The sequence below is a fragment of the Bos grunniens genome, chromosome 13 (genome assembly GCF_055505025.1).
Source record: "Bos grunniens cultivar Pamir isolate PY7600 chromosome 13, Bosgru_T2T1.0, whole genome shotgun sequence".
Taxonomy (NCBI): domain Eukaryota; kingdom Metazoa; phylum Chordata; class Mammalia; order Artiodactyla; family Bovidae; genus Bos; species Bos grunniens.
Window position 1 is genome coordinate 56,911,046 of NC_141177.1, and position 15,043 is coordinate 56,926,088.

At 38.3% G+C, this 15,043-nt stretch overlaps 1 protein-coding gene across 1 annotated transcript in view; it reads right to left on the bottom strand.

Annotated features, from left to right (window-relative positions):
* Positions 1-15,043, bottom strand: part of MYO3A (myosin IIIA) — a 170,222-nt gene that overhangs the window by 23,927 nt on the left and 131,252 nt on the right. The window contains exons 26-30 of the mRNA XM_086331215.1: positions 13,372-13,577; positions 9,135-9,246; positions 6,055-6,217; positions 4,147-4,270; positions 2,039-2,957 (exon numbers count right to left, since the gene is read on the bottom strand). Of these exons, the coding sequence (XP_086187341.1) occupies positions 2,039-2,957; positions 4,147-4,270; positions 6,055-6,217; positions 9,135-9,246; positions 13,372-13,577 (1,524 nt within the window). The remainder of the gene's footprint in view (positions 1-2,038; positions 2,958-4,146; positions 4,271-6,054; positions 6,218-9,134; positions 9,247-13,371; positions 13,578-15,043) is intronic.

Below are 15,043 nucleotides of genomic sequence, written 5' to 3' on the forward strand. Positions count from 1 at the left end.
CCCTCTCTCTACCCTGTCTGACAATACAACCTGCTAGGCTGAAGTGGGGCTCCTACTTTCCTGTCTCTACCACTGCTCCCGTGAGCACTGAGTCCATCCCCATGGTATTATCAGGCAGCTCTAGGTAGATGCCCAGCTACTATACATCCTCCTGAATGTCTCAGTCCCAGAGCAGGTCAGGGTCCTAATCTCTGCTTTGGTCTTTATAGTGAGCACGTTAATCACAGGAAAGGAAAGGCCGCATGTATATTAAACTCATTATTTCCATGTGCTTAAACCGAAAAGGACAGGAAGAGGATGAATTTATCAATGACTGGTCTATGAATAGCTAGAGACTGGAGATGTTCAGGGCACATCCATAGCAGTCTGGGGGTGTCCACAGGCAGTGGGCTCAGCCACCATCAGACAATAAGTAGAGATTAGAGACTCAGGAGTAATAGGTAACAACCAATTATGAGATTTCTAACCCATTATGCTATTTCTTCTATGATTTCTTACACTGTTGACTTCCCTGGTAGTACATACACATTTACAATATGCATTTTAGAGGTCATCTAGTGACACTCCTTCACTTTACACAGGAGACTATAAGGGTGCTGACACCTAAAGTGGAGAAGGCAGTGGCACCCCACTCCTGCACTCTTGCCTGGGAAATCCCATGGACGGAGGAGCCTGGTGGGCTGCAGTCCATGGGCTCGTGAAGAGTCGGACATGACTCAGCGACTTCACTTCCACTTTTCACTTTCATGCATTGGAGAAGGAAATGGCAACCCACTCCAGTGTTCTTGCCTGGAGAATCCCAGGGACGGGGGAGCCTGGTGGGCTGCTGTCTATGGGGTCGCACAGAGTTGGACACGACTGATGTGACTTAGCAGCAGCAGACACCTAAAGGGATCTTCTCAAGGTCAAATACCTAGAAAGAGAGAGAGCCTGAAGGGGGCGGGAACAAGGCCGTCCCTGTGATCTCTCTGTAGCACTAATTCATCAGAGTTCCATGTACAGTAAGTCCCCTACATATAAACCTTCAAGTTGTGAACTTTCAAAGACACAAACGTGCGTTCACATGTCCAATCACACAAGGTCACACGTCTGGCATACGCTGTCACGTGCGTGCATCCTCTACCAGTAGCTCTGCTTTTGTGTACTTTACTGTACAGCACTGTGTAGAGTACACCACTGCAGTATCTTTATTTATTGCCTGTTCACTCGATGCCAGCCCCTGTAGGCCAGCTGTCATATGGTACTACTCTACTTTTCAAGGTACTGTACTGTAAGATTAAAAAAAATTTTTTTTTTGTTTTATATATTATTTGTGTGAAAAGTATTGTAAACCTGTGACATTACAATATATATAGCTGATTGCATTAGTTGGGTACTTAGGTTAACTCTGTTGAACTTAGGAACAAACTGGACTTATGAACACACACTTGGAACGGAACTCCTTTGTATCTGGGGGACTTACTGTACACTCAGAAGTTCTATCGCCCTTTTTACAAACAGCTGAAACACACCTACGAACAGCATGAGATATTCTTCAAGAGGGAATTTTCCTTTGTGATTTTTCTTTATGGTTCCTCACTGTTGTTATGATAGAACATGCAGATGTTCATCTTCACTGCACTTGTGTTCAGTAATGGTACTCACCTGATTCTGGTGCATAATTATGTCTTCTTAAAATATGGGGTAGAGAAAGCATAGACTCTAGAAGATTTTGAAAACTTTTTTTTAACACTATAATGGGAGATCTCAGAAACATGGAAATTTGCACTGTCAAATGCCAGCATTTTAGTAGGCTGTATCACTCAATGACTAGTCTCTTTACTATACTAGATGTCTATCATATATTATACTATTTTTACCATAGAAAATTGTTTTAAAATATATGGCTATTTGAATAGCACAGCCTCTGAAACATTTTATTGAAAAGGTTTGCAGTCTCATAAAAACAGATGAAACAGTTACCAACTGTTTGTTTAACTCAGCTATTGTGGAGTTCCTAGAGATCTGTACTAGTAAACACATCTGTTCCTTTACGTACCTGTCTTGAAAAAATTGCCAAGTCACACGCTTCTTTTTCTGAAATTGCTTTTGCATCTTTATAACTCTTCATCCCGATGTTACAGGAGTCCTCAAGTTTTGTGGGGTAGGAATACAAACTGAGAGTGTTTCTTGCTACTTCTGTCGGTGTTGTAACGACCTTTGGATTTCTAAAAGAAGACATCCTGTCCTTCCGTAACTGCTGCCTCCTCTTGTAGCCCCGGTATTTGCTCTGAATGAACACCGCAGCTCTGTCTTCTTCCTGGGCTTGCATGGCTGGTTTCACCTGCCTCTCCTGGACCGCCCCGTGGCTCAGATGGCTCCTCTGACGGCTGCATACAGGTGTGTTCTGGGTGATCACAGATGTCTTCTTTTCTTTGTCCTTGCTATTTTCATTTTGACAAACCGACCTCTCGCTGAGACAAGGGTCTAATGTCTTTTTGCAGGAAGGCTTGTTAGGACCTGGAGTCTTCTTGTCTGCTGACCAAAGTCCTGGGTAACTTGGCCTTTCTGATAGGGCCTTCTGTTCTAGACATGCTGCTTTCAAGTCTTCGAAATTCCTTTCCTCTGTGTACTTCTGATAAAAATTCTGGACCACTGTGTCCTCCTTTCCTATTTTCCTTATCTCACTATTTTCTTCCAAGTCTTTCATATACTTGTTACTGGTGTTTGCTTCTGCCCAAGCATCCTGCAACGGATATAGTTCTTGCTTAGCCTCTTCCTCATACACGTTGTTAATTTTTTTCTGAGTCTGATATCCTCTGTTGTTACTTTCCACAGCATTCGTGGCTTCCCCCTCAGCTTTGAAAGTACAAGTCTTCACTACAGATGTATTCCCTTTATTATTAATATTTGGAGCTGGAATGACGGTTTCATTAGCAGAGACTGAATTCTCTGTCTGTTTCTTCACAAAAGATTCCCTGTGTAAAATATATTGCATCAGAATATATGATACTAAACTAGAGTTTATTACCTTGTTCAGTAATAGCACTGTTATGTTGGGAGAAAAGCAAAAGAGGCAAAAAAACTCAAAATTAAAAACTTATCATGTCACAATAATCAAGTGTTTCCCCAAACTGTCCTTTCTAGGGACAACCATGATGGCTACGCAGATAATGAGAAAACCAGCATCAACTTAAAAGTGAGAAATAACCTAGCACAATTTCACTTGCTGAGGTATCAAAATTCTAGGAATTTAATCGCTTTAAGGAGAAAAACCAGTATCGCATATTAATACATACACAAGAAACCTAGAAACATGGTATAGATGAACTTATTTGCAGGCAGGAATAGAGATGCAGACGTAGAGAATGGACAGGACGTGGCATGAAGGGGGATGGAATGAAGAGAATAGAACTGATGTACTGGACTGCCATGTGTAAAATAAATAGCTAATGGGAACTTGCTGTATGGCACAGGGAACTCAGTTCAGTGCTCTATAATGACCTAGATGAGTAGAATGAAGGAGGGGATATGAAGAAGGTCCAAGAAGGAGGAGATATGTGTATACATACAGCTGATTCACTTCATTGTAGAGCAGAAACTAATACAATATTGTAAAGCAACTATATCCCAATTAAAAATAAAGAGGTATGTCCTTTTCCAAACAAAGTACCTACAGTGAGAAGTGTGTAAACTATATAGTGTAGAAACTATATCTAGATTTTTGAGACCAGTATTGGGGATGTTCATTAGGCTGGCATGCTGTACTTTGATGACCTCTACATCTATGGATCACAGAAAATATCTTACAAAATTAAAGGAAAAGCAGTGTTCCTGCTACAGTTCATGATCTTGTAATATGCTGGCCAAAATTTCACAGCTGTGCCTTTATTAATATCCTTTCCAAAGGCTACTTGGAATGATTTTCACTTAACTTGAAAATAAGATCTTTTTTAAGAAGGAAAGTGTGGTCATTGGAATGAAATGCCAACAAACTCTCAAATAGAATAAAGGACACAGAAGTGGCCACAGGGTGTCCACTGACATTTGATGCCTCACTGTTAGGAACCCGGTTAGGTATGAGAAAGACTGTGGACTTTATTTCATGACTTTCCAGTGTGAAAAATCTATAATGTCAAGATAGTATAAGAATGAATATTATTTTACCTTTTATTTGCAAAGTTTTTCTTGTAGTCAAATTCCTGATCTTGAGCCTGAATGGTTTTTACTGCTGTGTTTTGTGTGTTAACAGTTTCCTTCCTTTGTTTCCTGGCTAGATGGCCTCTTGCAGCTGAAACATACGAAGCCCAAAATAATGTTATTTATAATATATAATAAATATTACTTCAATGGGTAGAAACAAATGAGTTTTGACCATCAATGTCAAAGAGGAAAATGAAATTAAAGACTACAAATAGAATAGGTTCGTAAAAAATATGGGACTCATTAACAAGACTGTTCCAGATGACAAGCTTTAGCAAGAAAATAATTAAAGTACCTTTCATGTTAAGGGGAGTATTAATATGAAACTAAAATGATAGAGATGACCGAAGTTGATGAAAAAATGGACTCACTCATTTGTTAAAAATCTGCTGATGTTTATGTTCCTTTCATTTTTGCCATGTTCAAACTATTCATGGGAGAAAACCCCTATTATCTAAGTACATGGCTTGGACCTTTTGGCCAATTATCTTTGGAGCCAGATATATTTCAAAATTCAGATTTAAAGTTTAAAAAATTTTTTTAGAAAAGTAATTCAGGACAAATTAACATATATTTGGTAACATTCCTCATGGCAATTCAGCATTCCATAATCAAACAGATGATTATTTTGCCAGAAAAACACATAATTGTTACTAACTGGAATGAATAAAGGACTATGAATATTACGTCATGTTTCACTTTCAAGTGAGTTATGAAAAATCTCTTTTCTCAGTGTTTTGTGAAGTTTGGAATTGAGGATAAAGAATTAAATCTCAGTTACAGGGTTTTCATTTTTGATGACCCAGTGAGTCATCAAAAGGGCTTAAATGAGCTTTTACAGATGGACAGAAGTGGACCTCGAATCTCTTGTTAGTCAGCTGCTCTGCCCACCATGGTAGTGTTCTTAAGAATGTAGGTTGCAAATAAATGCTGGATCATAAAATCAATTTACTGGGCCAAATCTAGCATCTAGAAATGAAATGGAATAACTCAGAATAGAAAACTATCAGAGTGCATTGTGCATAGTATGTATATTGGGTTATAGAGTAAAATATACTTCTTATTACGGATATTTAGTTGAAAGTCTTTAAAAGATGGCTTCCCTGGTGGCTCAGAGGTTAACGCGTCTGCCTGCAATGCTGAGGACCTGGGTTCGATCCCTGGGTCAGGAAGATCCCCCTGGAGAAGGAAATGGCAACCCACTCCAGTATTCTTGCCTGGAGAATCCCATGGACAGAGGAGGCTGGTGGGCTACAGTCCATGGGGTCACAAAGAGTCGGACACGACTGAGTGCTTCACTTTCTTTCTTTCTTTCTTTCTTTCTTTAAAAGATACTGAATAAAGCCAGGCTGGATTCTAAATTTTGCTTCTTATAGAAAAACAGAAAGTGAAATCCAAACTCTATTAATATGTTTAATAAAAACTTGTAAAATATGACTATAAATATTCTTTCCCTATGGTTAATAGAAAGAAATGGATGCCCTTTAACAAAATGAGATTTCATTAATTTGTCAAAAAGTATGGCAAGTGTAACCTTTGGAATAAAATAGGGAAAATGATATTGTCCAATGGGTTATAATAATATGATTCTTGAAATGTACAATTAATTCAGTATCTTGCACAATAGGTCAATTGTGTTTCATTGTGACAGCAAATTTAAGAATTATTCTGTTTAAAACAAAACATTTATTCAGATATTAAAAGTGTCAATCTCTAAAACAATCATTCAGATTTAATACAGAGAAAGTATCAATTGAAATTAAACACAAAACCTACATAAGACTGGAGGTTTGTAAGTAAGATTTTATTTCATGCCCACATCTAAACATAGCATTATATTTTGTTACACAGTGAGATGCTCTGAGTGGTTACCTGACTGTATTATTATAGCGCTCTCTTTCCTTTTCTCCTGTATTTTTTGGTATCTTCTTGAACCCAAGAATCCTCTGACACAGGCTTGAATCAAAATCAGCTTGTCAATGGCTTCCTTTCGCATTAAATTTAACTGTTCCACATGATAATATTTAAGGAACACCTTAAAAGAATTAAAATAAAATGCAAATAAAACTATGGCATGCAGGTATGAAACAGTCATGTGGTGCTCAGAAGACCAGATTATGTTCAAAATATTTTTTTGACTTTGGAAATCACTATCTTTTGCTTCTTTGGCTTGGATGTTGCTATCACCTTATAGATTTTTATGTTTGAAGATAGTCCCTCTTTGAGGTCGCAGAGAGTCTGACACGACTGAACGACTAACACTTTCACTGTCACACAGTTTAACAATCATACTGTTTCTTTGCAATGGGTATCCAGCTTTTGTTGGATGACCCAGTATGAGTGGAAGATATCAAACTCTTTCATCAAGGTTTTAGCAATAGATACTCTGGGCAAACCTAATTTTTATGCTATTTTGAAAGGAAACAATTAAATTGCCCAAACTTAAAAATTCTTACAAACCTAATGTGTAAGAGAGAGGACAATTATAGGAGTTCATTCACCAATTGCTTATTGAGACCTATGCTACATACTTTTCTGCAAGGGTACCAGGGACACTTTCTGCAAGGATACCAGGGGCATTGCCCTCAGGCGCTCACAGAGTTGTCAGCGGAGAGAATAAGGCAGAGAGAGGGCCCCATGGAGAATGAACAACTTTCTTACTGGACCCAGTGGCCACCGTAAAGACCAGACGGCTGATTTTCAATGATTCTAAAATCAAAATGAATGAAAGCAACAGGGGAGCCTGAAGACTAAGAGTTTTCAGCCTCCCCCAGGAAACAGGAAGGTATATTTTTTATTTTAATGGTTGAATGTATTAATGAAAATCACCTCAAAGAGAGTTGATTGAATCCACTAAGAAAGTCACTTAAATTCAAATTTAAGAGCTGAGTCATGAGACCTGGTGACCCTAACTATAGAACTCTCCCAGTACTTTGAAGCTTGGCACCAAGGGCCAACAGTTTAACATTACAGGTCTTGACTGAATTTAGTTTTAATTTCTACAAGACTCTAGACGTTAATATATTTAGTCCATTCTACTGTTGACAATTCATTTAAAATTCAATCTATCTAAAAAGGTCATTTTTTTTTTTTTTTTGCACAACATTAGAAATGTTCTTATATTGTATCCATCCTAATGAGTTGGAAAAGGTGAAGTGGAAAAATACAAATAGCTTTAAAATGCTACTTAAATATCATGAAAAACTGGAACTGCAAAGGCCTTTTTACAAGTTAAAACTCCATTTGAAGTTAGGCATGTGTTTCAGACCATAAATCATGAGATTTCAGCCATAAAAATTCATCTTTGTGAGAATCTGAAAGAAAATGGTGTGAGAAAAATACAGATTAAAAAAAAATCTTTCTAATGCTCAGAAATTCCCCTCACTAAATACTAAGGTAAATATGGATTTCTGAATACAGAATATGGACTTCCCTGATAGCTCAGTTGGTAAAGAATCCACCTGCAAGGTGGGAGACCTGGTTCAATTCCAGTGTCAGGAAGATCTGCGAGAGAAGGGATAAGCTACCCACTCCAGTATTCTCGGGCGTCCCTTGTGGCTCAGCTGGTAAAGAATCTGCCGGTAATGCAGGAGACCTGGGTTCAATCCCTGGGTTGGGAAGATCCCCTGGAGAAGGGAAAGGTTACCCACTCCAGTATGCTGGCCTGGAGAATTCCTTGGACTGCTTAGTCCATGGGGTCACAAAGAGTTGGACATGACTGAGCAACCTTCACATCACTGAATATGGAGAACACTCAGTATAAGATAAAACACTTTAAAATTCCCTAAATTTTTACAGGACTAACTTGTCTTTTTAAAAATTAATTTTTATGGGAGTATAGTTGATTTACAATGTTGTATTAGTTCTTGCTGTACAGCAAAGTGAATCAGTTACAAGAAAGACAAATATCATATGATATTGCTTATATGTGGAATCTAAAAAATATAGTACAAATGAACTTATTCAAAAAACAGAAATAGAGTCACAGATGTAGAAAACTAATGGTTATCAAGGAGGAAATGAGTGGGGGGATAAATTAGGAGACTGGGATTGACAAATAGATATTACTATATATATATAATAGATAACTAACAGGCCTAACTATTCATCTGAACATTATGAAAATCCTGTCCCACACCTCCTGAAGCTAATACAAATTTCTTGGCAAATGTGGAATTTCAGTCCACATCTATGGTGTGGCTGATAGCAGTTAACTCTTCAGTGGTCAATCTGAGCACATCTGCCTTAGCTTGGCTCTTTCTCCATCCTCCCCAATAATACATTTAGTGTCCTCCCAGGACCTGGTACCATGTTTATCTCCTTATCTCCATCTTGTTTGTAACGCTGTGAGGATATCTGAGAAGAAAATACATCCTTTTTCCAAGAACCCATCCGTCTTACTTCCATATTCAAAATGGATTATGATTTTGTACTTCATTCTTTAAGGGATTAAATAAGCTAAGATCTCATAGGCTCTCAAATTTGATTCATAAACATTCCAGTATCCAAATCCTATAGTGAGTCTAGTAATAACATTTCACTCCAGATAAATTTCAAGTTTATAACAGAAACAGATTTGAGAATTAGGAAAAAAGAAAAACAGAATCCTACTGAATTCATTATGATTTTCAACAGCTTTCTGACTATATTTGGTGGTAACAAAACAGAGAAAATAAAAAATTTTCTGGACTCGTACGTTCCACCCTTTCGGGGATAAATCTTCAAGATATATTTTTCTTGAATTTATTAAAAGAAATCTGTATGAGAGCAAAATATCTAATTCTGCTGAAGAAAGAAATGTTTATGAATTTATCAATTTTCTTTCCCTATTACAAGCTACAGATTCTATAACATGAAAAGCCATGATATTTTCTACCATTGCAATATGTAATTTTCCATACATCCACTATAAGTATTACTTTTTTCCCTTGAAAATTACATGAAAACATTACTTTGGTTTTCCCAAGAGCCCAGTTATCAAGACCAGCTTTTTCCAAAATGGCGGCACACGTGTCAGGGCTCAATGGAGGCTCTTCACACCACTTGTAGCAGAGAATCTGGTACCTTTGAAAGGGAGAAAGGGCTGGTTAGTATTTCGTAAAAGTTCAGGGTCTCAGGAGCCTGGAGGGTCCTTCAGGCTTCTTAGAACAATTCTCCAGTAAACGGAATTCCAGACTGACTACTTGCGCAATTTGTGTTTTCCACTTCAGTGATTCCTTTCCAACGTGTGATCTTTTAGTGATAAAGCCTCTGCCGGTTTTTTTCCATCTGAATCCTAAGTGTTCTTTCCTTGTGTCCCCTACATTCCCATCCCACCCTGGCCTCCCATTTTTCCTTCTCCCTCTCGGTCTCTTCAACAGGCCTCATATTGAGACTTGCTGCTTAAATGTTAGATTTTTCTGAGTTTCTGTTTCTTTTTAAGCTCTGTCCATGTGTGTCTCATCTACATGCATGGCTCTAACTGTTCCCTATACGTGATGCTTCCTATACATACATCCTTAGCCCTGTGTTCATAAACAGGAAACACATTACTCCTGGCTGCCTGCTAGACACCCCCACCTGCTTATCCCACAGACACTTTAGACTCAGCAAAATGCATCACCTTTTCTTTCCTCTGCTAGTGCCTATCTCCGCAAATGATGTCAACCCTTCTTAAAAGTGAAAGTCGCTCAGTCGTGTCTGACTCTTTGTGACCCCTTGGACCATACAGTCCATGGAATTCTCCAGACCAGAATACTGGAGTGGCTAGCCTTTCCCTTCTCCAAGGGATCTTCCCAACCCAGGGATTGAACCCAGGTCTCCCGCATTGCAGGCGGATTCTTTACCCTTCTTAAAAAGGCTCTAAAACTAGGAATCTGCATGTCATCCTAGATTCTCCCCTATTCTTCACTCACTGTATCCAACCAGCTTGTGCTTTGTTGTGCCTCTTGATTTAAAGCCAACATACTGACTCTACTTTGGTTTTATGAGTTCACTTCAAGGTTTATATGGTGGCATTTGAGACCACAGCACAGGAGGTATTAAGTAATTTGGGGAGTTTGGGACTGAAGCAAAAATAATAATGAAGATAGTTGTAGCTGAAATGCATTGTTTACATTTCGTTCTATCTGTAGCCTTCCTAAATATTGCATCATTCAATGCTCATAACCACCTATACAGTAGATGCTAACTAACATCATCACCCTTATCCACAGATGGGAAGACTGAAGCTCGAATGTTACTCAAGTGATGCTGAACAAGGTCACACATTTAGTATGAGTGGCAGAATTGGGATTCAAATCTGGATTTTCTCACTGTAAAGCATGTGTACCTCTCCCTTCGCTAAATTCTATTTGTGTTAGAGCTCTGACAGCCAAACAATTGTGCATCAGTGACTGGTGGAAAAATGGATCCAACTTCAGTAGCTTTTTAGTGTAAGGGCTCATTAGAAATAACTACAGTAAAAACCCAGTGTCTTGTGCAAAGTAAGTTCATGTTGTGTTGTCTTCCTTTAGGATTATCTCTTTGTCACACAATAGAAGAGTTTATCCATAACAGAATGGACAAAGGGTCTGATGATTTTCCATCTTACAAGGAGGGTTAGTCAAAGGATAAGGCTGGACAGGGAGGGTTATTTAGTCCTATTTACACCTCCACAGGGCCTTTACAAACTGTCCTGCCTTCCTAAGAGTCTATGCTAATCTGGATGACAGTTTTCAAATTTATGACAGAGAAAAGGCTTATTAGCCTTTATTTCTGGAGCTTTCTAGATTCAGAACAACTACTCACATGTTCTCCAGAAATTGTTTTTGTGAATAAGGAAAAAATAATTTCCCCTTATTCACTTATCATGTAGTAATTTGCTATTCTGTAACAGCATGGGGTTGGAAACATATTTAAAAACTTATTCTCACTTCTGACCTTCCAAATAAGTAATGCTCAATCACTCAGTCATATCCAACTCTTTGCAACTCCACGAACTGTAGCCCACCAGGTTACTCTGTCCATAGGATTCTCCGGGCAAGAATACTGGAGTGGGTTGCCATTTCCGTCTCCAAAATAAGTAATACAATACATCAACTACAGAATCATCAAGAAAATAGGTTCAGCTCTTCTACAGTCCATGTTGTAAAACCATGGATAGTTTTGAAACTACTGGTTTAGTCTAGCATTCAGGGCTCTCTCTTCATAACATTAACCTGACCAGTCTTCCCCTTTGATCCCATCTTTATCATTCCTGTCACTTCACTAACACACACTGCTGAGCCAGTCTCACCCACGTCCCTCTGATTTTCGGAGCACCAACCTGTACCCAGAGATGGCCCCTTCCTGTCTTCTCCATAAACCATGCCTCCCACCAGATCCCAGTGCAGCACTTATTCTTGATATTCTCTCTATCAGCCTTCATGGAGATCATCCTTCACTTTCCTAAACTCTAACACTACAAACCGTCTCTTTGGATCTTGGTATTTATTACCCTGCACTGTTCACTAACTTTCCACGTCTATGGCTCTGAGAATCCTAACTGGATTGTTCATTTTTGAGGACCAAGTAAGTATTACAGTTCACTGTTCCAGACTAGATATGAAAGTGAAAGTGTTGGTCGCTCAGTCATGTTTGACTCTTTGCGACCCCATGGACTGTAGCCTGCCAGGCTCCTCTGTCCATGGGATTCTCCAGGCAAGAGTACTGGAATGGGGATAGTCATTCCCTTCTCCAGGGGATCTTCCCAAATAGGGATCAAACCTGGGTCTCCTTCATTGCAGGCAGATTCTTTACTGTCTGGGCCACAAGACTAGATACAGGTAGAGAAATTTAAAAAAAAAAAAAAAAAAGGAGATTCCTTGGCAGTCCAGTGGTTAGGACTCCATGCTTACACTGCAGGGAGCATGGGTTCAGTCGGGGAACTAAGCTCCTCCATGGCACACAGCCAAAAAGTAAATAAATATGCTGTCACATTTAACATCACAAATAACCTTATGAAACAGGTACCATACAAAAAAGAAAAAAATGGACGTAACATTATTTTGAAAATATTAATCTAAATTAGGTTAATTCCAGTATATTCCAAGTACATAATTGCTTTTTTAGCTGTTAAACTTCATCTTAAAAAATCTATAAGCCACATTTAAGGTCTAGTGAGTCTTAAAAAAAGTACAGATAATCACAACTTCCTTTTGATTTCTAATATACTAAAAGCTGGTTATTGTGCTTACAATACAATAAAGAAAAAAAAATTCACTGTCTTCTGTAGTATTTAGCACAATGCCTTGTGTATAAAAATAGTCACTGACGTTTAATGGTACTTCTCTTAAGACTAAATTAGGTTAATTCCAGTATATTCCAAGCACATAATTGCTTTTTTAGCTGTTGAACTTCATCTTAAAAAATCCATAAGCCACATTTAAGGTCTAGTGAGTCTTAAAAAAAGTACAGATAATCACAACTTCCTTTTGATTTCTAATATACTAAAAGTTGGTTATTGTGCTTACAATACAATAAAGAAAAAAAGTCACTGTCTTCCATAATATTTAGCACAATGCCATGTGTATAAAAATAGTCACTTAAGTTTAAGGGTACTTAAGATTATATTAATGTTATTTATATTGATAGTTACGGAGAAGGCAATGGCACCCCACTCCAGTACTCTTGCTTGGAAAATCCCATGGACGGAGGAGCCTGTTAGGCTGCAATCCATGGGGTCACTAAGAGTCAGACACAGCTGAGCGATTTCACTTTCACTTTTCACTTTCCTGCATTGGAGAAGGAAATGGCAGCCCACTCCAGTGTTCTTGCCTGGAGAATCCCAGGGACAGGGGGGCCCGGTGGGTCTATGGGGTCACACAGAGTCGGACACGACTGAAGTGACTTAGCATTAGCATTGATAGTTAAGCAAGTTAAAGATAAACTCTATAGAAAAATGAAAAGTGTGATGATACGGTCAAATTTTAATTTGAAATTTGAAACTCAAGAACATGTGGGTTACCTGCTTTCGTGTACACAATGGATAATTTCCCTGTGTTACCTGCGTCTCCCAGCTGACAACAGACAATTCCAGCCCCTATTAAGAGTTACCTTCTCTTTTGATACACAGTCACTTTCGTGCCTTCTTTCTAGAACATCTGAGTCATTTTCTTTCTGTTTCCTATCATTCTTCTCAAGAATTTTTATAAAAAATGTCCAAGGAAACTTAAAAAGAAGTTCACACACCGTTTTATAAAGTTGGCAAAAAGTATCCGATGTGAATATCCCAGCCTTCGGATTCTTGCTGTTTCCAGAATGCCCGTGTAGCGAAGCTGGAGCACAACCTTTTCTTTGTCATATTTTCTTGCCTGACGTTCATTGTTTGGTTTGATGCAGCGGATGAAGTGAGGTTGGCCGACCACCATTTTAGATAACAAATCCATCAGAGAATACTGTAATTTGCAACAAAAATAAAATTCCCAGCATAGCATATAAACGCTTAGCAGCCTGCACATCTTTCTTTTAATTATAAGAATAAAATCTGAAAACTGAGTGTTATACAGTAATATATAATTTTTATTAACATATGCATTAATAAAATTGTATTTATAGTATATTTTTTAAAATACACTATATTTATGATATTTACTATTAAAAATGTAGAAGCAATAGCTAGGAATGTACATATTAAAAGGTTTCCTGTAAATTCTTAAGGCAACTTTAATTAATAGATAATATTGTTTTCTCTTACCACAACTTTTATTAATAGGCTCAATTAACATGAAAATGTTACATATTAATTTCAAGGCTGGTGCTTGGGACTGGAAAGGCCCTGAATATTATTTTTTATATAGTTTGTTTGGAAGTCATTATATCCTCTCAGGGAAACTTGACAAATTACAATATTTAGGCACACAATTTGGTTTCCTCCTTATACTATTAATTCCCTTGTCTAGCTCTTTTTTTCTTTTTTCTAAGAAAGTGCAAAGCCCTTGTCAGTTATCATCTCCTAGGTTAAAACAAGGACTGAGAAGTTAATGCACTTTAATATATAAGATACAGTTCTGTGTATGTGTGCTAAGTCACTTCAGCCATGGCTGACTCTTCGAGACTCCATGCACTGTAGCCCACCACGCTCCTCTGTCCAAAGGATTCTCCAGGCATGAATACTGGAGTTGGTTGCCATGCCCTTCCCCAGGGAAGACAGTTATAAAAACAAGCAAATCCATTAGGTACTTAGGTACTCTAATCTGCTCTGGTTTGATGATTTTCTTATTTTAGAAATATTTTAATCAGACAGATATGAAAACTGTCTTCTGCAGCAATACCTTATTAAAACAGCAGCCAACTGCTGGATAGCCAGCAACACAGTAGGATAATCATGGTTCAACTAAAAGTGGAATCTCAGAAAACTAGTGAGAAATGGAATATTTCCTGCCATACCAGTAAACACAGTCATTAGCAATTGCAGCCACCACTGATGGTGAGCTGGTGAGCCCTGAGGGAACTCAGGAAGGAAAGAACACCTGCCATCTAGCAGCCATCATACTGCAGCCACTCCCTACAGTAAGTCATGAGAAAATTCAAGATGTGAATAAACAGAATATTGGCCCCAGACAGGTGAAGTGCATATCAAAGGAATAATTTCAGTGAACCCAGACTCTTGCATCTTCCTATACACAGAAAAGAGCTAAATTCCTCAACTTCAGATATCCGGTTTTATTTAACAATAATCTTTTGATGTTCGGACTACCTGCCCTTTTTGGGAAAACTTCTATATACCCTGGCTCTCTCCTCGTCTCTTCAGAGCAGTTCTCTCAGGGTTACTTGAGATGCTATCTCTCAGGCTTGAAGTCCTAAAAATTCCCGCTGAGTAAAGCATAACTCTCAATTTCGAGGTTGTGAATATTTTAAACAT